Source organism: Dromaius novaehollandiae, chromosome 4 (assembly GCF_036370855.1).
Source record: "Dromaius novaehollandiae isolate bDroNov1 chromosome 4, bDroNov1.hap1, whole genome shotgun sequence".
NCBI classification, from domain to species: Eukaryota; Metazoa; Chordata; class Aves; order Casuariiformes; family Dromaiidae; genus Dromaius; species Dromaius novaehollandiae.
Genome location: NC_088101.1, coordinates 81,550,287 through 81,574,217, shown reverse-complemented (window position 1 = coordinate 81,574,217; position 23,931 = coordinate 81,550,287). Strand labels below are relative to the sequence as shown.

The 23,931-nt window shown below is 42.3% G+C and overlaps 1 protein-coding gene and 1 non-coding gene across 2 annotated transcripts; both read right to left on the bottom strand.

Moving 5' to 3' along the window:
• Positions 1-249: 249 nt before the first annotated feature.
• On the bottom strand, positions 250-23,924 carry PTCD3 (pentatricopeptide repeat domain 3). Its single transcript, XM_026112800.2, has 24 exons — positions 23,757-23,924; positions 22,707-22,756; positions 21,131-21,170; positions 19,607-19,652; positions 18,211-18,279; positions 16,781-16,885; positions 16,279-16,402; positions 14,137-14,255; positions 13,284-13,357; positions 12,730-12,817; positions 12,556-12,616; positions 12,188-12,270; positions 11,424-11,568; positions 10,259-10,309; positions 9,284-9,367; positions 7,831-7,859; positions 7,201-7,304; positions 6,074-6,152; positions 5,890-5,980; positions 5,327-5,412; positions 4,405-4,553; positions 3,489-3,530; positions 1,876-2,034; positions 250-1,104 (listed from the first exon to the last, which is right to left on the bottom strand). Exons 1-24 carry the CDS (start codon positions 23,858-23,860, stop codon positions 1,035-1,037), a joined length of 2,052 nt encoding a protein of 683 aa, XP_025968585.2. The 5' UTR covers positions 23,861-23,924; the 3' UTR covers positions 250-1,034.
• On the bottom strand, positions 12,337-12,479 carry LOC112990809 (small nucleolar RNA SNORD94). The gene has a single exon (XR_003261163.1). It is a non-coding gene; the product is annotated as a small nucleolar RNA SNORD94 (small nucleolar RNA).
• Positions 23,925-23,931: the final 7 nt, after the last annotated feature.

The window sequence follows — 23,931 nt, the reverse complement described above, 5'->3', positions numbered from 1 at the left end:
GCACATCAAGGTGTTTCTTTCCACAAATGGAATCAGACTGTAAGACTCACAGGCATGGAGAAAAAGCAGTAAACTCCCTCCACTGGAGCATGGTTTAATCCACAGCTGAAGGAACACAACTTCCCTGGCACTTTCAGCTAAACTACCTCAAAAAACATTCAAGAGTGTTGGAAGAACTCAGAACAGAGGTAGAACACTGCTCTAAGGGCTAGTGAACTGCAAGGCAGGAAAAGGACCAGGGCAGGCATCTGTCTTCCTCAACAGTCCCCTCAGGAGGTTTATTAGTGCATTCTGCAGGAACTTCATGTATCCTCTCACAGACCAGCAGCAAGACTTTCTGTAGTTTTAGCTAAGGAATTATTAGCTGTATTTTAAATGTCAGACACTTCTGAGATGCAGTCTCCAGCTGTACAGAGGCTAATGAAATTATTTCTATCACAGCTTTAAAGTCTACAGGCCACAGCCTGTTCCAAAACACCCAAAAGGTGGTGTAGGTGCTGTAGGTCCACCAAGCAAGAACACTACAGGTGATTAATATGTTTATGTACTGTTTATATACAGAGTAAGCTTATACTTAAGTAGCTCATGAAAGCTTGACAGCAGGAAAGGAATTCAACCCAGAGCAGGCTTAAGCCACAGGAATTGTGATCTTGCTCAAGTTGTCAAGCACTTGCACCTGCTGAGCAGCCTCCAGAAAGCAGCACTCTGCACAGGAGCTCCCCAGGCCTCAGCTGCTCAGCAGCAGCTTGTTCTTGCAGGCAGTGATTCAGAAGACACTGCACAGGTGTATCTCATGTTTGTGTTCAAAGTTTTTGAGGACATTAAACAATAAAGCTTCCAGCTTGCTCTGATGAGGACATCATACTCTTGCCAAGTAGTTCCATATCATAGTGGTGTGAAGTGCTGTAGCACAGGTAGGAAATAGAGAGTCGCAGCATCTCTCCAAAGCAATCCATTTCACTTCACAAAGCATCATCCTGGAGTCAAAGCAGTAGTCGCTCCCACTTTTTCCAAAGGGAAGGCAGGAGGGACAGCTAATCACGGTCACTATCGCTGTCACTATCACTGCTGTCGCTATCCGACTGGATACTCTCCAATGCCTTCCTGTAGATGTAAAACAATAAAGATCAGTGAGCTGCTGCAATCTTTTGCTTGAAACAAGCTATCCAAAACACAGGGCAGACCTCTCCAAAGAGGACATTAGGAGCTCTCTGATGCCTACCATTCTCAAAGGACAGGTTCCCCCAGCATTTGGTAGGAGTACGTCCATCTCCTTTCCAAAAAGCAGACTACTGCAGTTGCCAAGAAATCGGTGGGCCAACTGTCAAGATTGCTGGAACTTCTATTTATTCATTCCCTTGGACCGGATCAGTGGCTCCCAAACTGTGGTCCCTCAAGGCTATGGCCCCTGGTCTGAGTTTGACTGCATCAGCTCAGCAACAAACTGACTGGCCCGATGTACTGATGGTCAACCATGATCCTCAGAACTTGCAAACTGTCCTATACCATTTCCCTGCTTTTCCTAGCCTGAAATACACACTATCTTTGAAGTGGCCACAGTGAACGCAGGCAGCAAAACACTGGGAAAGGAAGGTGCTGTCAAATCCCAGTGCTGGATACAACTAACACCAAAATGGAAGGTTACCTTCCCTCCCAGGTGGGATATGGATACAGTGTAGGATCAAACACTGAGGGATTTTTCGCAAGTGACCTGAACCAGAGTGACTGTCAACACAGAGGTGCACCATTTTACAGACGTGCACCATTTGGAAAGCCGATTTTGTCCTTGGCAGAAAAGCCTTAGCGAAGGAACAATCATCCAGCACCCTGTTTGCAATACCCCTTCAAGCAGTACCACTAAGTACTCCAGCTTACTTCTGCTTTTCAGAGAGTTCAAATTCCTGCTCTGTTCTGCTTTTAAGCTTCAGAGTTGAAGGAAGACCAAAGGAGGCTGCCAGCTTTACCAGCTTAATTGCCTCATCTGGGCAGTTGGTTTGTTTGGCACAGTTCAAGAATTCATCCATCACTTGGTCACTGCAAGAGAAAAGCAAACATTACTGTTTCACAGGGCCCCAAGCAGGGTGGCCATTAACCTACAGCATGTGCTTTAGAGAGGGAAAGGAGGTGACAGGTTCTCAGATCACTCAGAATCAGCCCAATTCTGCTCATATCAGGGCTGCTGGGAAATTTTACATCAGCCTTTGCTACAGACAGATTTGGGAACTCCTACTCTAACCAAAAGCAACACCTCTGTTTCCTTGCACAGAGACAGCACTGCTCAGAATCAGGATCTTACCTTTGCAGCAGCCTAAATAACCTTCCCTTCTTTATAGTCCCCACATGAGGCCCTGCCCCTCTTTTATGGAGCTGGCAGAAGTAAAGGAGCAATATGAGAGCAGTGCCTTTAAATCCAAGGCAGGCCTGTCACTGCCAAAGGCTACTGCACCGTCTGGGCACAAGGAGCTGCTGACAGTTGGCTCTGGTCTGCCAGCTCCATTTCATGTCAAAGTGCTGTGACAGCTGCTGGAGACGCCTGTCTTGCCTTCAGGCAGGGGAACAAGTGTTTGCTGCAAGGCGCATGGCAGAGAAGGGAAAGCAGGGGACTTTTCAACCAGAAGAGCCTTCTGATGAGGTAACAGCAGGGAAACCGCTTCCTTTCCGCTCACATTCATAACCCATGGCAGCCACAGACTATCAGCTACACTGAGATTTCAGAAGGAGGATTCTTCTCCTTTCCCCACTCCCCAGATTTAGACAGGGGCTCTGACATGGCTTGGCAGCATCAATGCTTCCTTGGGCCACACTAGCAGAAGCCTGCAGAAAAGGCCATGCACAAGGCACCATTAAGAAGCTGCCTACAGTACCATACGTCTGTACTGGTGTAGTCAGCCACACAGAACTAATGCGTCTTGGCAAAATCCCATCTCCAACACCACATTCAGGGAATACATAAGCACCAAACAGTTTGTTTGTAGACACATTCCTTTTGCATAGAAATTGTTTTCTACTTTAAATAGGGCATTTCCCCCTGGAAAAATCCTGAGACAAAGTAACTCTTGTAGTCTGAGAGGGCAGCATGTACAGTTTAGGATTTAACTTCATAAACTTATCTTCAGAAATCCAGATACCTCTGAAGCACCTACGCTTGGTTAATAGTGTATTAGAATGTTTTTTCTGAGCACAAGGGGTGAACACATATGTTCAAGGGTGCCACTTAGACTGATTTCTAATACAGAGTTAATTAGTGAGACTGTGTGTCCATGTTCCAGAGTTTCTTTCAATGGCATCTCAAGGATCTTAAACCATCCTTTGCATCTTCATAATGTTTGGGATGCAGAAAGATCTCAGAACATTAGTGTCAGTTTATAAACAAACACCCTCTGCTCACAGGGACAACCACACACATATGCATACTCAGGACATAACAGTAAGATATGGACAACTCATTGTTTACTCAGTATGCGAAGTCAGAACCTGAATGTACTCACGTGGGGATCCTATTGATTTTCTGGAAATGCTCCATCATGTTCCTGTTCAACAGAAAAAAAAAAAAAAAAGAAAAAGAAAAAAAGAGGCAGGTATTAAGTCTCCTGTATAAACACCTGCTGGAACACCTGTAAGCTCTATTTAATGAGGTGATCTTCCCACAGATTTGGAAAAGATCCCTTGCCATCCATATTCTCACAGATGCAGTGTACACCTGTTAAGATACTCAGTAATTTCTATTACAGAAAAATTAAAAAGTGTAGCTGGTGACAACTTTAATTTAAAATCTCACATATTTTTAGGGAGGTACTTGCCACTTCTTTGTTCCAAATGAATCAGTGTAAAGAGACTATCTGTATTTAATGGAAAATGGCTCACAGCCCAAAACTGGGGTTGTGAGCTGGGGGCTGGGTATTTCAGTCAGCATTCTGAATTGAAATCATGTAGGATACAAAATTCTAGCTTCTAAATTCTAAAGAGTTCTAAAAAATTTTTCTTTATAATGTTAATTAATGTTAACTCTAATTAAAAGTTTAATTAAACTCTAATTAAACTCTTACAGAGTTTAAATTCTAAAGAGTTCTACAAATTGGTGATTAGGAAGTTCTAGAAAATCAGCAGCACTTCAAGTGATAATCAACCCCTGCCTTGCCCAAAGCAGGTGTATGATGCTCTAAGCCAGTTGCTACATTTACTTCTAAACCATTTTATACAACAGGCAGCTGTAACTTGGTGCCGAGAATGAACAGCAAAATTAAGAACACCCCCCCACACACACAACATTCCCAGCAGGATTTATTCCCTGCTGTTGTCTGCACTAGTGTCCCAAAGCAATCACTCAGTAGCTTCTGATTTTTGTGATTAAGACTTGAATTACAGTGTTAACAAGACAAGAACTCATGAAGGCCACAGGCGTACCAAGCATCCTGGGTTCTCCCAGCCCTGGAGAACAACATGACGACGTGGCCCAGTGCACTGCCTGTCCACTCTAACGGGGCCTGGTCCCTCCCAGATTGCTCGTGGGCAGCTTTAATATCTTCAGCACATTTGGCAAATGCCAGCTGAGTCTGTAAAAGATTATGCTATTAATGCCAAAACCTCTAGAATCAAGGTATCCTTTTCAGTGACATTCCTCCAACATTCTCCTACAGATACTACAGGTCTGGTAAGTGCCACCAGCAGGATCTGCACTAGCTAGTTTGCATATGTGTCGGTTAATCATCATCGGCCAAACCAAGAAGGAATATTACCAGCCGATACCTTTGCAGCAGGTTCCTCTTAAGCCTTTGGAATAAGGTAAACTTCTGCCTTCGCATGATCTAAATTTGTGAATTAACAGCGGTTACTCCTGGCAGAAAAGTCTCTCTCCTCTGTCAGGAGGACTGTCCCCGCTAGGCAAGCTCCAAGACAACTTTGGTGGGAAAGCTGCGTTCAGAGACCTCTGCGGTGTACACAAGCCTTTAACCCTCCTCAGTTTGAGGAGCCAGTTACTGCAATGACATTTGTGGCAAAATCCCTGAATTTTGCACTCTGCACTCCCAGCAATGTGCTAAGCTCTGGCTGAACAGCCCTTGCGGCTGGGCTGGATTCCTTCTCAAACTCCTGGTTTGTAAGGAATTCTCTTCTTGTGCTAATTTGGGGTTTCTCTATTGACTGAAGACAATAAAGAGCAGACCTGCATAGGCTCACGTAAACCTGTGTGTCTGTATTGGTATATGCACGTCAATTGGAAGAACACTGGAAGAGTGACGAGGGACAATAACACAGCACCTAAATACTGTGTGTATGCCATACTCGGAAATGCAGAATGCTCTACTCTCTTCTCGCTGGGCCTCCTTACCTCTTCAGGGTGCTGCTCCCTGCTCATCAAAGACAAAAGCTCCTCCAGCAGGTCTTGTCTCCTACTGAATCCCAACTGTTTGATGTCTGCTTAGAGAAAGACGGCAGTTAGTGAGATATTTTCTGCATGCTAAATCCTTAACTGCATTCTTGTCTCCCAAAAAATAGGCAATGAATTTAAATGAGTTAAACCTAAGCTGCTGATTAAGGTACTACTCTCTGGTAAGCAGTTTTCCAAGAGATAAATATTAACTATGACACAACCGCGATCTATTTGACAGTCTGTACCTCCAGCAAAAATGTCAATTCTGCCTTTCTCTGGTACAACAGCTCCACCACCGCACTACATAATAGTGTCCCTCATGCCAAAACATTTTATCACGGCGATTCTGGGGTGGCACTGGGAAGCTTCCAGTGGCAGGTTCACATTTTGAAGACTGGACCACAGTTACCCATGTTGTCACAAGTCCAATGACAAGCATTGCTTCCACCTCCCTCCCACTTCACATTCATCGTGACTTTTATCAAGCAAATTGCCTAGGTAGCCACATGGCCATCACTAACCTCCCCAGACTGAAGGGATCGCTTCCAAGTGGTTGGCTGCATCCAGTGCTTGAAGGAGGTCAAACATATTTCTAGGACTTGGATAGAAGAGCTGATGAAGGAAGACAATGACTTTAGTCTACTATAACTATACTACTTCTCCATACTAAAGCTTTAAAGCTTGCTTACACTAAGACACACTTACTGAAGGGGTCATTTCTTTGTACCATTTCAAGACAACATCAATTTGTTCCATCATACACAGCAGCGAAAAGAATTTTGACCTACAGGAGGACAAAAAGTACCAATTAGTAACAATTAGATCAGCTGAACCATACAGAAGCACCAGCAAATCATGGTGTTCTGATTAGGTTTGTATTGCAGGCCATGGAAATCCCACTGTACAACTGCAATACCTAATACAATTAAAAAAGCAGCAGTATTTTTGATGGAAAAAACATTACTGCTAGCACTAGGTAACCAGCAGCATTAGTTATAAATAGGCCGCTGCCTTTTACAGTTTCTACAAAACGCAATCTCTCTGCCTGACACTGGGTTTGAGGTATCTGAACACCCCTTGAACACAACTGAAGGTTAAGTAAGAACTGAAGTGAGCTGAATTAACCTGGTCACTTGCCCAAGTTCACAATACAAGCTTGGGATCTTGAGCCAATAAATGGAATAGGAAAAATAACTTTATACCAAGAAATTAATTTGCCTTGATTTATTTACGTGCAAGATGAAGTCAGTTCATATGAACCACCCCAAACTGCACCTTATTTTGATGATACTATTTTTCCATGAATTTATCACAGCACCTCTAGTTCCACTGCTCTAATAGGCTTCTCTTCAAATCAGGTCAGTACCAGTCCAAGCACTAAATTATGCTCTGTGACTGCAGTATTTAATAACATTGGTAAAGATGCTTCAGATGGCATGATTACATTGTCAAATGGTGGAATTACTTGGCGTTTGGTGCCTAAACACATCTGTTGTCCTGCAAGCTATTCTCTCCAACACCATGCAGAGGTCAAACCTGGCTATATTTCAGGATAAAAGGTAAGGAGATAACACTAAGTGGACAACAGGATTGTGGAAAATACAACTGGCTGGATGAGGATTAAGCTAGACTGAGGCAGTGAAAGAGCTGGGTTACAGACTTTTGTTCCTTCCTGCTCTCTTGGCGGCAGCAGAACACTTTCCTACAATGCAAGAGGGACCTCTAAAGAGGCGTAACTTTAAATACTGAGTTTGATGGTCATCTACAATCGGTTTTACACACTCAGCCTTCTGACATTGATGAACACTGAATGTAAACTGCACTTCACTTACCAGTAGGCATTTAACCGATCCATGTCTAAGAATTTCCAGTTGTCTCCCTTTTCCATTGACTTATTTAACCTATAGGCAAGCTTGATGTCCTTAAGATCGCAGCACTGGAATAAACCAGTCAGATTTTAAAGCTACCAAATATAACACTTCCATCTTAGACTCAGCTTCACAAACACATGAAGCTGAAAGCAAACAGTTTTAACAACAGGGTGCAACTCAGTGCAGTCACTGACTAGGCACTTTCTTTAGTTGAGACATAAATGTGTGATTGTCCCAACGAGCAAAATCAAGAGCTGCCCTCTAACCTCAACAGACAGCATCAGCAACAGAGAGTATCAGACAGCTGCAGTGTGATCAGCAAGCAGATGGTAGGGCACGAAAGACAGGGACTTGTGCAGCTGTCTGAGATGCATACATTGCAGACACACAGGTCAGCAGTTTAGCAGGTATAAAGGAAAAAACAGCAGACTAAAAGAGAGAAGTTACAGGAGGTGATCAAGGCAGCAGAGGCAGGAAAAGATACTGAGAGCTGAACTTTTTATGACAGGCTGAAAAACTCACAAGCAATTCTAAAATAGATGGAGGACTCAACAGAATAATTCATTCTAATTGCAGGCAACAGGTACTTACCGCTTGCATAGCAGTGGCAAAAAAGTTGGCTGAAAGGGGAAAAAAGTGCAGCCTGTTAGTTTCCACCTTTAAAGGAGACATAGAGCAACTCATTAACCCAGCCTGCCAAGGGACAGACAAGACATCTTCAGTTAGAAAGCAGACTGGTAGCTAAGCTGACAATGTAGCAGGGATCTTGATTTTATATTTAAAGACTTCGGCAAGGTATGAGTTTTGCTAGCCAGTGTTCTGGAGGCAATTATATTGCTGTGCTTTTGGAAACAGATTTAAACGTATGATCTGTTTGAGTTTAGGCTGTTTTATAAGAGCTACATTTACTTGTTTGACTCAAGAGAGCATTATTTTTTAAATCAGCAGGTTAAGGGCAGCCACCTTGCTCTCCTTCACCATTAACTCTAGGAGAAGAGAATACATGCAACAAAGACAGGTATTCACGCAGCTGACTCACCTCTTCAGTACACCCCAGAGCTGTCCAAGAACGTACAATTGCCCCCTGAAACAGATGCCCCCTTCCCATTTCATGAGACTTTTACTCTGGTCTCCATAACTGACATTTCGAAGTAGCAAGGAGACTGACATTCCCTGATGAAGGAACTGGCAAAACAAGCCACAGGGGAGCAGGATGTACATAAGAAACTATCTGTTCCATAGCTCATTTTATTTGTGTTGCAAGAATTTTGGAGGTTTCTTTTTTTTTAATTTTTTTTAGAGGAAACATAATAGCACTGGATGCTACCAGGGACTGAAGCAATGGCTCTCTGTGGGTAGCAAATGGGAAGAAAGACCTGTAAGGCAATTTACTTAAAACCTCTACGCACAATATACATACCCCTTGAAAGACTTAATTCTTTAACCTGACACTTGAGTTGGAGAAGACATTACTGTGTTATTCCAGTGTTGAGTGTATACTTCAGCTACAGCTTACAGAACCCTCTGAGCCAAGGAAAGGCCTTGCAGAGAACATAGAGGTTTCTGCAAGCAAGAGTCAGTTCACATACAGCTAACAACAATACACTAAGGAAAAACAAGCCTCAATTTTGTTCAAAGTGTCAAGCTGAATTCAGCAACAGAAATCACAAAGAGCATGAGAAGGATCCCACTTTTGAGGGCCAGTAGAGAATGTGTACATATACATCTTGTTTAGACAAAGTGGTTCAGATTTTTTTCTCTCTTTCTCTCTCTCCCCCCCTCCCTCCCTCCCTCCACTGTGTGGAAAAGCTCATTCAGTTCCCACGATTTAGGCAGGGTCTGTATCCATGTGTCCATCATCACTGCCTTTGCTGAACAGTGATATTTCTGTGAAGAGTCTGAAGGAGCAGGTTCTTTGTCTCCAAAAATTATCAGAACGGGCTGACATAAGCAAGCTGCACGCATTCCTTCTGGCTGGCACAACTACTTGAAATTCCCTAAGTAGCTTTTTCATCAGTGCTTAAAAAAAACAGGTTGTCAGTACCGTCATCTGGGTCCTGGGGAGTGAAACTCTTCTTTTCAACTTCTTCTATTATCTCAGTGATGATGGTTGATGGGCGAAGCTCAGCTGTGGGAAAAACAGACAAGTGACATCATATCTCAGCTGCACTATGTGCTTCATTCAGTAAAGAACCCCAATCTGTAAGTATACTATGGAAATGGAAACAAGCACTGCAAACAGCTGTCAAGATTCTCCTCTCTCTGTCCCTGCTTGTAGTGCTCAAATCCAGCTGCCATTTTATTAGCACTAAAAGCTGCCCTGCTATTGCCAGATTTCTACACCATGACAGGACAGATTCAGAAATATTCAAGTACATTCTAGCTAGGAACACAACAGGCCAGGAAGTTTGTCTAGTAGGAGGTGGTGCTAGAAAGAGCAGTGAGACTTACAAACAGCAAAATGAGACTCCAGAACAGCTCTTTCACATGTGTTATAGCACAAGGACCACAGTTAGGACTACTGTGTCTATTCTCCTCCCATGCCCAAGATTTTCTGCCTAACAGACTCGCAACATTTGGGCTCCCACCTTTCCCCACAACAATATTTCAAGACAGGTCCAAATCACAGAACAGTTCCCCAAAAGGCAGAGTCTCTCTCTCTACAGTTTCTTCCCTGTGAGTAGGACTGGCTATGAAATCACATATGCAGTAGTCTGACTCGTGCAGCATTTGCTCTTCAATTATATCAATTTGAGGCCACAAATGGAAAGGAAACTGGCTTTCTTTCCAGTTCCACCAGTCCTCAAAGCACAAGGACTCTTCTTTCCCTATAAGGGGTCAGGATCTTCTGCAGCTTTTTCTTCACTCAAGTAGAATCAGACAGCACAGATTGGGATTGCACACGTAAAAAATTGTCTTTAAAGTCACATATCAACTGCTTTTACCCATAAAATTTGAGAAACTTTTAAAACAGAAGTTAAACAGGACACATTCACAGACAGGTTCATATTGCACATACCAGATCGATAAAATATATAGAGAAGATGCTCATATGTTGCAAGGCTAGGCTCTGAAAAGCAAAAACATTGAAGTTACTTTGACATAACTGGCTGAGCTTTATGCCTGAGCTCTACTTCCCTGTCTTCAGCCCTTCCAGTAAGACAAGTGCCTAATTTATTCTACCATCTCGCTCAGTTTCTACCCAACTGCCAGACCAGACCTCACACGACACACATTATAACTGGGAGAGATGACTCCTGAGGGTGGACCATCAGCTGGGATATCATATTGTTATGGGGCAAGCAACTAGGCTCCCACACTTCAAATTAACAGCGTAAATATTTCATCACTAGTTTTCTACTCTGCTCATGAACAGACCTCTAGTGTATCAGTATGCACATTACTAGGACAAAGCACTCTCTACAGCACATAAAATCAATTGTGCAGATATTCCCCACCTCTGCAATAATCAGCTGACATCATCGAAAATCATCATTTAGAGCAACAAAAGCTTTTTTTCCTGTACAGATGTAGGTATATAACCCTGAACTCAATTGGGCAGCTTGTGAACTACATCTCCTTCATTTACAGGAAGCTAGCTAACTCAGCTGCCTGCTGAGATTATATATTCACATTATTCGCTATTTCTGCTACGGTAGCACAAAAAGGACCCAGCTGAGAAAAGAGTAAAAGAGGCCAGGACCTACTCCCCCACTGCATACACACACCTATTCTTAATAGCCAGATGTAATTACAGGTAACAATATAATGATATACAAGCTGATAACTTAAGACTAAAGAGCCTTAATACCACAGATTTCAAAGTGGTATCCGTAAAACTTAAGAGTGTTCTAAGTATCAAAATGCTTCATTATTTGACCTGAGTGGCTAAATGCATCCACTATATTACAATTAGTAATCGACACTGAATGGAGATTCTGAAGACTATGATTCAATTTGAAATGCAGTGGCACTGGTTTGCTGAGTGGCCACAGCTCAGTTATTACAGCTTTCATCCTTCCATTCCCTCGCAACAGGAGGCAAATAGTAAAGCCAAGAGCACAGTGACAGATGCTTGTATTTCTTCCCTAGAACTAGAAGTCACTGTGTTTGCTGCTGAACTCTCTTAAATTACCTATTCTGGAATTGGCACTGGAATATAACAGCCATTCTGTTTCTCTTACCTATATCAAGTGCATTCATTTCCTTTATTACCGATAAAGATACACCTCTGCCTACGCCACCACATCTTCTCAGAGTCTTCAGTACAGCATTAAAAGTCAGTACATTTGGCTGCACTTCCTGTTGAACCATGTGATTCAGGAAGTCCTTAAACAAACAAAAATATCCCAAAGCCTTAATACTTCACATGTTATGGACCACAGCATTTCCCCAGTCTTACCCTTCTCTTCCCCTGCAGGTGAATGACTATGCCTCAATTGATCATTCAGTAAAGGGAGTACTATCTCATCTTTAATTAAGCTAACCAAGAAATAGGACTACACAATTAAATCACTTCGGCAGATCTTGAAGATCTGTATCTAGCACACCAAGATTTTTAAATTCACCAGTTTTCTGTCCTGATGTTATCTCATCAGAACTGGAACCTCTAACGCTATCCCCAAAATTCCATTTCCACCACAACACCTTCAACTACAATTCAGAGAATAGTTTTTATCTGAAAAGGGTTTTTTTTCATCTCCCCAGCTAATTTCCCAGTCACTTTCTGGCTGGGCAGATCTTGGATCAGCTGTGTTCTTAAAAGGCATATTATTTTGCATGTGCACGGTTTTGATTTTGCACATTTTCCAGTCTAAGTAATTACTTTGTATGTCTAAATTGATGTACTTCCTTTGCAGCAGTAGTTTAAATTAGTACTTTCTAGGAAGCTCTTGTTTTTAGCATTAATCTTGTAGCAGCTACAAACTTCTACCCTCTGCCTCCTTACCTTGACTAATACCCATCTTTCTGCGAACTTCTCCTTCAGATATGGGACTGCTGTAATCAGTGCATTGAAAGTGTGCACATCAGCTGGAAAATTTAAGATAATTCATTTTAATTGATAACTATATTCTATGAAGAACAGTTTGTTCTAACATGGCTCAGTTTCTGGCGAAGTTCTCATGCAAACATGTTTCCAGCGAGCCAGCCACATGCCAGCTGCACTGAAATAAGCAGTTTGCATTCAGCTCCCATGATCTAGCTGAGGTCCGTACCCCTGCGCCAATCATCATTGCCATGAAATGAATATACATGTACCCAGCAACTGGCTTCTGATACTTAGAAGACCACCAATCAAAACGAAGAGACACGTACCCTTGTGCCTTTCATTCAGCAAGTCTGTGAACATGTCATAGGCTTTAGCAGGAGCCCCATGCTGGAAAAAAAAAAATGAACAAAAACAAATGAACAAAAACATTGACAATCTCTATGCCTATGTGAGATTTCACAAGCTGAAGAAGGCCTCCCAGCCTTGAAGGATAATTTTACCTTCACCATCCCACGGATCATTGTGCAATAGGAATGTGCGTTCCTCTCCGGCATTATCTTAAATATCCTTTCAGCATTGTTGTTCTCCCTAGAATCAAGAAGCAGGTTGCATGTCAAAGAATTCAGTGAAAGACACCTTTAGGAAAAGAATTCAACATACAGAACAAAATAATGGGCTATACTCCTAAGGGCTAGCATTCAAATATATCACTCCTGACACTGAGCAATTTTGTAATCATTTACTAGATTTCCATCAACACTTTAAAAGATTAGCGAATACAGCTATATTTAACAAGTAGTATCTGTAAATATGTCAGCTGATTTTGCAAATTCAATATAAAGAAAAAAATAATTTTTGAGTAGCATGGAATACTTCTAAGATACAAGTAAGAAAAGTAAGCTTGTTATCTATAAAGTTTGCTATAGAGGGATCTGCATCTCCTCTAAAAAGTTTTTCATTTGTATGTTGCCAAAAAGTCTTTCAATCTGTGTTATAGTAACAATGCATGGGCACAGCCCATTGAATACAGGAATATCAGAAGCATTTTCTATACCTCCATCTAGAGCCAGACGAGTTCAAAGATTTTTGGAACTGCCTCTTTGGACTTTTCTGCTCTGAAGCATTCCCCTGAAAAGATTTTTGTGGAAAGGAGCTTCTCAGAATTCAAAGTTATGATTCCACATCAAGTGATGTGATTTGCTAATAATACAGAAGTTCAGCAGCAATTTATACACTACCAAAGGCAGTTTTGTATGAGTTATGTTAAAATGATTTCTATTACAATGTGCAGGAAACAAAAATTAAGTAAGAAAACTGTTTGTTAAACACACTTAAATATACACTGTTTATTAAAGATACTAACAAGACAAATTATATATGCTTGATTTTTTTGTGGAGTTAGTGGAAACCATTGGACTATATCACATGATCTATAAAACTATCCTTGGGTAAACTGATGAGGGGGAAAGAGCTATTGTTTAAGATATCTACTGCTGTACTCGATCAACTGATATTCCAAGGTGACACAGGGAACTCGTGCCCTCATTAAAACTCAGTTATTAGGGTCCAGACAGGAAGAAAATAAACTGGCTGAACTACACTAGAGATACTAGAAGTCTTCTTTGCAGGTGAACTATAAAAGCATGCCTGTCAGTGGGAAACAGCTATTTAAACACAGCTCAGCAGAACTGGCAGGGTTCCAGTTGTTAAGTTCAGCTTTAGGGAAACTACGCGTGCTAGCGGATCAGGCACAGGACTTTTATAACTGCAGTAAACATCCCTTCAAGATAGAGCATCTGACCCATCTCACCCCATCTTCCAGGTAGCCACAGTACATAAATCTCGATCTCACCTCAATATGCTCCTACACTACTTAAGACAGAAATAATAGAATAAGTTTTTCATACCTCTGGTTCTTCCAAATCTCCTTTTTGTTCATGCTGTTTTTCCTGAGCAGATTCTCCATCTCCATAGAAGCATAACAAATCTAAAAGGCTGTTCGTGGTCTCCAAAGATACGGGGTTACCTATAAAAAAAAAATAAGGATGCACAACAGTTGCAGAGAAAGTAAAGAATATGCTATTAATTCTATAGCATGTCAGCACACTTTTGGGCACCATATTACAGCACTTTGCTCTCTTCTGATTTAAAGGTGTCCCCTAGCAAAGCTATAAAAACTGCATGTGAAATCAACACTTTCAGAAACCCAGTCACATTAAAAGGCACTTTTTACGCTGAACAAGACTACCCATTTTCCACTGATGCCACCTAGAGAATTGGTGAGGGTGGACTTTTGCAGATCAGGTGGTAGAGGGGAGTGGCAGCGGGCAATCAAGAGCGACAAATAACCAAAGCCTAAGTCAACGACTAAAATTTCAAGTGCTTTTCATAACTACTCACGGATTACAACCTATTGTGAAGACTACTGGGTGATTCACTTTCCTACGAAATGTATTTAAACCCAACAAGTGAAGAGAATGATTTGATGTAATCTTCTTGCTTCCATTTGTTAGGGGATGTGAGGTCTCAGCTTCCCAGTGATCTTCCTCCCTCAGAGGCTCTGACAATTAAGAGTTTTCTACCTCCTCCTCATTTGCTCATGACCGAGATAAGATCCAGATTAGGGAGGAAATCGTAAAGACTCATTTACTGAGGGCAGGTTCACAGAAGGGGCACTCAGCTGGCATGCTATGCTATTCCATTACAGCAGCAAAGTGCTCAGCACAGATGTAGCTTATACCAACCAGTATGTTACTGCCTGAGGGCCTATGCTGGTGGAATATTACTCAACCACATTGTATCTGCTCCTGACAGGTCTTGCTTTGCCCTATCACAAATTCTTCCACTTTGGAAGAAAAAAAAAAAAAATCAACACCATATCATCCACTGCTTGATCAGCAAAACTTTTTGTGAAGTGATGTGATGGACCAGCAATGGATAGTGAGTGCCTAATAATTCTGGAGAACCAGTTCACCAGAACAGAGTCAGCAGTGAAAGCCAGCACCATAATCATGAAATGGCCTCCATACACAGCCTAGGTCTCCAAATACGCTATGGATGTAGCGTACACTACACTGAGCAGGAAGGAGCATAGAGGACGGGTTCTCTACATGTGGCTTTGTCTCGACATTGCTGCTGCTGCTGCAAAGCCGCTGCTGCAAAGCCGCTGCTGCCAAGGCGCGTTGGCAATGCCGCGCCGGCGCCCCCGGGAGCTGTCCGCGAGGTAAACAACCTCGTGCACCTGCACGAGGTAAAAAGGGCGCAAAAAGGGCAGAAGGTCATCTCTAGGGCATGAACCGCACACACTCATTTGCCATCTGCGCATGAGCAGGAGACCCCCAGATGCCCTAGCCCGTTTCTGGAAGGTTCCGAGAGGGCGGACTGCACATGACAGTTAATCTGCATGGGAAGCGAGGAAGCACCTCCCAGAGGTGGGGCAAGAACCTATAAAAACTGCAGACTGTGTGAATAGGGGGTGGGCTTGCTTGCGACACTGAGGAACTCGAGCGGAGTCAGCGGAACCAGACAGGAGCTTCCAGCCGCTGCCCCCCGCCCCCCCCCCGCCCCCGAGACTCCCAAGAGAAGAGGACCAACGGGACGCCACTGGATCCACGGGTGGTGATATCTGTCTTTCTCTCTCTGTCTTCCCCTTTTCCTCTCTTTTTCCTAAACGTGTGATGCGGGACGTGTCTAGTTAGTTGATTCCATTTTGCCTTAATAAATCTTAAAACTGGTTGGCTGGTGTCGTTTCACCTTAATTCAGTCCAAGGGCATCACGAACTTGGTCGTTTGGCCCCCAGGGGAGGGAGGTCGTCCTGAACAACTCCCTTCGGGCCGCGACAAGGAGTTCCACTGTTCAGCACAGGTTAAACTAGGTGCCCTCACAGACAAATTCAAGCAGACAAGCTGAGCGTAAACCCATGCACCGGTCTCCTCTACAGTTCTAATTCAAGGTGACTAACTCGCATAAGGCTACGCCAGCTAACAAACCATTTTTTGGCACAATGTAAGTGGTGCTCCAGCTCAAAATCTCGCAACTGAGTACATACCTGCTTGCAGCAGCTGATCAAAAAGGTCCACAGAAGCTTTCACTCTTCTGAGGTGGATACGCTCTTTCAGAGCTGCCTCACTCACTCCTTCGATCTGAGGTGTAAGATTCTCAGGCATCAAACACTGAAAACAAAGAGCACAAGCTAAACAGACGTTCAAGCCCTCTCACAGCTAAAACGCTAGCCAAATATGTTTATTCTTCACCCAGTAATACGCTGCTTTGATGATCTCCTGACCCTCCCAGCCTAACAACAGTAGTCACTATGGTGATAAAGGAACACACATCTTGATCTCCCATTTTTACAAAGAGCCTGAGATAATAAATTCCTAAGCCAAAATATTTACTTCAGAAACACCATAAAAATACAGCACTTCTTTCATAGCTGTCTGCAAAACAGTTAACAAAATTATCCTTCTACATTAGTTTTGAACCCAGTCTTACAAGTCATTTCGCTATCTGACAAAGCACAGAAAGGATGAAAATGAAAAGCAAAATCTTACTGGTATGTTAGGCTCCGCAATAGTCTTGTCAAAATATTGAGGAAATTCCTTAATAATGTATTTGGCAGCACTTCTTCCAGACTCCTTTGACAATGAAAGTAGACGCTGCATAGGAAAGAGAGAGAACAACAGTTCAAAGAAGAAACATGCAATTAAAGCCAAATGAATCTGAGAATGAGGAAAAAGTTTCTGTAACACTGAACATTCTGAGGAGATCAAATTTAACTCATTCTTCCTCTTCAGCTCTTAGGAAGAACATACGGATCAGACAATGCTCCAGATAAACATTCAAGTATTTATGCCAATTTCTTTAAACGAGAATGCAATTTACTTCTCCGTTACAGAACTTCACCCCTTGGCTTAGTCTCAGACACACATCTGAGATGCTGCACCACTACCACAAGCTCAAAAGCTTTTCTCTTCAGAGGTACAGCATTAGGAAGTTTCTCTCCTTGTCTGTCATTTCCCAAGAGCGTCATTAGCATCATCCAATTCTCATTCCCTCCTATTCCTCAAGTTCTTAAGCCAGACCCTCTTCCACAATTTCTTTGAAAACTCCTCACATTTGACAACTCTGTGCAGACTTCTCAGTAGCTTCATTCATCTCTAGTCTGCAAAAGAACCACTGACGTTCTCTTCTCTCCTAACCATGTCGCTGATCTGCCACAACACATCCCAGCTCCTGGTCTTCTCTCACTACATTCTAATTAATGTCACCCACAACACTTCTTTCTTGCCTTCTTTTTCAGTTCTGCTTTCTCCTGCCTCAACATCATGCTCTTTAATCTTAGACAAAGAGAACATCAAGAGAAAATCCCTTTCCTTCTCTCTTTCTGCTCTCATCTAAATACTACTAAATTACCTAACAGCTGTCCTGTGATAACATTAAAATTCCTGCACCTTGGTCAGGACAGATAACTAATAACATATAGTCTATGTAGCAACCTACATGTAAATAGTGACCTTGTGCATTCCAGTTCACAAACTTGAGTCAAATTTAACTAAATTTTAAGCACAAAATCTCAACACTTGCACCACAATATCTTCACATTCTGTATCCAAGGTATATAAGTAATAGCCTTAGTATGTTGAAAGCCTCACCTAAAGAATTACTGTTGGATTTATTTAATGAACTATGAATGCAGAGAAACGGAATAACCAAACAGATAAGGCACTAACCCACAGGAATGTTAACAGAGCTGTGGCAGCTGGCAGCTCCCTACAGGGGTAGGAATAAAAAGATAATTTTGTATAATCTTTTTGTATCCAGAAGATCTTTACAATCATCATGAGTTAAGAAACACACAGATAAAAAAAATTCTGAATAGATATTTCATTTTATTTTGTAATTAAAACAAAACAACAATAGGCTAGAGTTCCCATAGTCTGGGAGGGAGGAAGCTATCAAAGATCTCAAAGAAAGTACTTACAGAACTGGCTGTATTTCTTGGCATAAGGAAAGGGTCATCTTGGAACATATAATGAGCAGCAGTAGGATCCTGCAGAAAGGAGAATCGAGGAATCAAAGGCTTACAGGTGGTATATACAGGCATGCTGTAGACCTATCACACTGCCCCATGCAGTTTAAGGCACAACAAACAGTTCCATCATAACCATGACCTGATGCCCATTTAAAAAACAAAACGCTTGTTCAAAAGCGGTCATTCTCTTTGGAAATGGCTTTAAGAGCTTTTTCTTTGCACACACATACATATGCAGGCTAACATAATGATCACAAAAGGGTCCTTATGATAACATGACAAGCAATGCATGCCCTGCAAAGCAAATAGGGCCCCCAACTACCATAGTCTTTGGGGAGCGCAGGGGACTTGTGGGATCAGTTTCAATTTCCAGAATTCCCAACAGACATTTCTGCACATTGGTCTGCAATATTGTAAATCAAAAAGCTAGTGGCAGTTCAACTCCTAATGGATGTAAATGGCACACTAATTAAAAAGGTCAAGTTCTGCTTCTCTATACCCAAGAGTCATTTTACATCACAGCAAAGCGAAGGAGAAACTTTCAAATCAAAATAACATCCTGAGTTTGCTCTGTTCTGTGCAGAACATCATGAAATTCAATCTTTCTTACTCATGCTGCATATTCAGACCTTCTTCCGCAATCCCTTAATGCCCCAATACAGAGCCAGCACCACACAGCAACGCAAACTAAAAGCTTTGGATTACTCACTGTCATTTGTAAGATGCATCTGATTGTCATTATAAAGATCTGAAGTAGTGTTTTTCATACGACTTAGATTAATAATAATATTAAGGATGATCATAATATTAAAGGTAAGGATGATCCACTGTGTTTTGAGGACTTAAGATGTTGGTAAGTAGCAATTTGGCAGATTTTTGACTACTTTGAGGTTCCAAGGCCAGCAGAAACTAGCATTCTTTGAAAGCGCGAATGATGTTAATTGAAACAAAGATCTTTTTCATTACCTTCAGAAGTCACAAAAGACAAATTCAAACTATAAGCATGGCACAGACTCATCTTGTATCAGTGGTCCAGTATTAAAGAATGGCACCATAGTATTTACAGCTCTTGGCCTGGCAAGAATAGAGCCTGTCTGCTCCTTCAAGACATGAGTTCTACATTGAGATTGGGCAGAAGCAGTCTGGACTGGGAAACTGAACTGGTAAAGGAGCTTTACAGACACAGCAAAGAGTGTCAAGCGAAAGTGAAAATCCCGTACAATCTGATGTAAAAGTCCTATTTTTCTTTTACGGTCAAGGCAGAAATCAGATCCTTTTGAGTGACAGTCCAATGCATGAGATGGAAAACTCAACCTATTTCCACGGTCTTAACAGAACTACTTACCCTGTTCACTGTAGAAGCCAGTGCTTGAAGAACTGCTAGCTTACCCCTAAAAGTAAAGGAGCTTTGATTAACATTGGGTTGCAGACTTTGAATCTCGTGCATTACATTTCATGCAGCCCAAATAAGGGAGTAAGACCAAGACTTTGAGGAATACCCAAAAAACATGCATGCTTCCTGTTACCACCACTGCCTTTGTTATAAAGTATCAATAGAAGAATACAAGGTAAGGACAGAAAAGAATTTTCTCCGAGTCCCTAAAGACTATCCCATCTCTTAATGCCAGATGTAGTAGTCTCTCTTCAAGACAAATCTTGAATGAAAGCTAGATTTCGCCAGACTCCTGTGCCTGCACGTCCTTAAGACTTTGGCTGTGTTTCAGGCAAACAGCGAACAGGCCTCTGAAAGCCTTGAGAACGCAGTCATTTACCCAGGAGAAAAAAAGAGACAAAGAATATTACATGACACTGTGCTGGTCTGAATGTGTGAACAAAATAGCAGGCTACTATGTTACCAGGAATTTTCATAGCCATTTACAATGTTAAGTTAATAACAAAAACAGAACCATGGACAGATCCTAAGAAATGCTGAGGTAAAACAGGCATAAATTTAAGCTATTTGTATAGCCCTAGTAGAATCAGACAACTGAATCACCTCATATGGATGGAACATATTTGGAAAGTAAACACATGAAGGTAAACAAAACACAAAGTATTTCAGGAGGTAGTTATTTAGCATTTTTCCTCAAGCTAACACTCACTACATATTAATGTCCTGTTCTGGCAGACAGTAAATGAGTATAAATAAGAATACAAAAAGAGAAAATGCTAAGGCTTCCAGCTGAAGGTCGTCTTATTTTGGGTTTACATGAAGACACAGTTTGGCTATAAATTTAGTTTTTCCGAATAATCATTTGATTTCATCTTAAGCGCTTTAAAACATTAGGACATAAGCACTTTAAAACATTAGGACAATCCTAACAAAATCACTTTTGTTCAGCTGTGTTACTTCTAGTAAGGATTTTATTCAACAGGCTGTCAATGGCCACGTTGATTTTGCCGAACAAAATATACCTAGAGGTAGACAGTCAAACAGACTTCAGATTTCTAGTGAAAATGATCTTTTGTGAAGAAACAGAACTATGCTTAAAACCGCAGTGCCTAAACTATTTTTAAAAGAAAGGTTAGGAGTGAAGTGTGCATATACTGCACAGAAAGGAAGAGCTAAGAATAGTCCCAGAACTCCCAGTCAGAGGGAAAACCACTAACGGGACACTAAATCCACGATTATAGCAACTTGAATTTTCTTTTTCAATTCTGCAGTACACCATCAACTGAAATACTAATTATAAACAAGACACACACATCTGTTTCCCCTGACAGAAAACTCACTTGCAGCAGGTAGTAATGCAGGACTGTTTTTGGTACATCTCCATTCCAGTCTTATGCATAAATAGATTACATTTAGCTTTCTGACAATGAATTTTTTCCAGGTCAAGATATTTGCCAACAATAAACAAACACTTACCAGGTTTTCCTTCGTGGAAGCACAATTTCTTCTCGAGTAACTGTAAGAAACAATATTAAAATAATTATTAGAAACTAACAAATATCCAAAGAAAACGTTACCTTAACTTCATGAAAATCCCTCATTTAAGATAATATAGCTAAAAGCATTTATTAAGCATAGATTTTAAAATCAAAGTCTGATGTAGACCACAATTAATTGCAATGTTAATAAAAAAAGACTGATGGGAAGACGAGCAGTCCTGTGCCCAGATGGGGTCAAAGTCTGAGGCAAATAATCCTTTCTACATCAGAGAGATTGTACCCATTTCGCCACCCAAGTTTCCTCAGTTATCCTTATTGTCAGATCTTCCAGCTTGAGCCCAAATCTTTTGCACTTCCTCCCTTTCCTACTTAGTCCCTTAGTTCAAAGTTTGTTGCCTCTGCTTGTTTTTTCCAATTCAGCTTGCCTGAATGCTTCTGCAACGCACCCTCCCAATTTCCTGCTCCTACACCCTGACACCAATAGCTAACTTATTTCAGCCACAAAAATCAGTCTTCTCAGCTTTACCACAAATAAAAAAAGGATACTGCGAAGAAGCAGCTAGTTGTCAGCAAAGCCTGTTAGTAAATCCACTCACAGAGAACAGCGATAATTAAAGTAAAGATACAGAGGGGGAAAAAAAAAACTCTACGGGACTACAGCAAGGATACCACTGACTGTACAGACCACTTCAAAGGAACACATGTGAACTCTTCATTACAACCCCCAGACCCAGGGTCTGCAGAGGCACTTTTCCTATTGCCTCTGTATTGGTGCTTCCATGAGCTGTTACTGACTGGCAGTAATTTGTTTCCATGTGCAGCACTGCTCCAAATGTCCCAGTTTATTCTTCCACAAAACACGCTGCAGAATTACAGTATGGGATATGGAGCAGAAGCAAGAGAGTGAAAGAAACTGTCATGTTTTAAGGTGGGAAACTCCTTGCTACCAGAAGTTGTGGCTATCAAAACTTTTTACAGCTTCAAACAGCAACTGGAAAACTCAAAACAACTTCATTCAAGGCTACTAAATGCATATAAACCCCTCTGGCTCAGTAAGTACTTTGGCTACCAGCTGCTGGTGCTAGAACAGCATCTAGAAATACACCACACACGTGCCCAATTTTTACACTTTGACAGACATCCGCATCTTGCTGCTGTGGGCGACAGAATACCAGGTTAGATGGATTTTTAGTCTGATTTGGTACCGTCATTCTTACAAAAGAGAAGTGACAGGTTTAGTGAGACGAGACTAGACAAGACAGAGATGAAGTCTTAATTTGCTGGAGAGTATCCTCACAAGAAAAGACAGCAAGGCAGAAACCTAGTTAGAGGGAATAACGATGGAGTCGCATATTCACACACAGCTAAGGAAAGAACTGATGGTGAGGGTATCCAAGCAAGTTAAGCCAGGAATCTCTGCACAAAAAGCAGAGAAGAAAAGAGAAGGGGAGGGGGGAGGAGGGCATTCAATATCCTCTTTATCTCATCACTGGCTACCTTGTGTGGAGATACAAAAATAAACACATAAGAAACTAGTAATTAAAACATCATACCTTCTGAGTTTTCCACAGTCTTCTCTAGAGCTGTACTACTAGAGGAGTACCTACAAACCAATCAGAGTTTTAAATTTATAGTGGTAATGTTAATTCAAAACCTTAACAGGGAATATAAATTAGAAAAACAACTCTACCTTTTTAAGGACAGAGTGAAGTTTAAAGCAGTTAGTTTTCTTAAACATCTTAGACAGGAGTAGCATTTAAACAAACAAAAGACACTGAGTTGGGAGCAGTGAAACTAGACATATCTATGTGTGGCTTTCCGCTTTCTACAGAGCTGAAGAAAGCAGGCTGGCGTAACCGTAGCCATGAAAGACACACTCACTTAAGCTTGCTTCTGCTGTGTGCAGTGAAGCAGCTGCTTTGCGCTCAGTTCAGATTCACAGGACACAACTCCAAGTCTCTCTTGCAATTGGCCAACTTTTACCACTTTTAACATAAATTAAAGCTTATATTAAAATAAAGTTTTACTCATGGTGCAGTCTAACACTTCGCCATGGGCAGGGTCAAACCACACGCGGCACAAAGCCTGCTACAGCCATGGTATTAGCATATGCTTCAACACTGATCTCGACCTTATGGGAGAAGCAGTTAACACATATTCGCAGCTGTGTGGTTTAAAGTCATATGATGCAGTTAGTACTCTTTCTGTATTTCGCACCTATTTATTTTGTAATTTATGATTTTGCTACCTCAAGTGGGAGTTACATTCTGCCTATAAGCAGCATTCGGAGCAGCAGGGTCCTTTCGCCCCAGGCATACCGCTCCCCCAGCGTGTCTCTTCCTGAGATTCAGCGTTAAAAGTCGTTTAACGGCTCAAGAACAGGACGCCCCCCTCCCCCCACCGGCGCTGCCCCTCTGCCCTTCCCGTGCAACGGCCGCGCACGCGGGCAGCCGCCCGAGACCGCACGGCGCATGCGCACAGCACCCGGCCGCCCCCATTGCGCCTGCGCGGCCCTTCCCGCCTCAATGTCCCCCTCCAAACCGCTTCCCCTAACGCGCCGCCGGGCCCGCGCTAGCTGTGCTGAGGGGAGCGCGAAGCCTTACCGGTTCTGCTCCCGTTTCCCGGCGCTGCCCGCCTGCAAGCACCACCGCCTGCTCAGCAATCGCATCTGCTGCCAAGAGCTGCCGCCCAGCCGCCGCGCCGCCATGCCGGCGCTCGCGCAGCGCCCCGCCGGAAGCGGGGCGGTGCCACTGCTCCTGCGGGGAGGAGGCGCAGGGA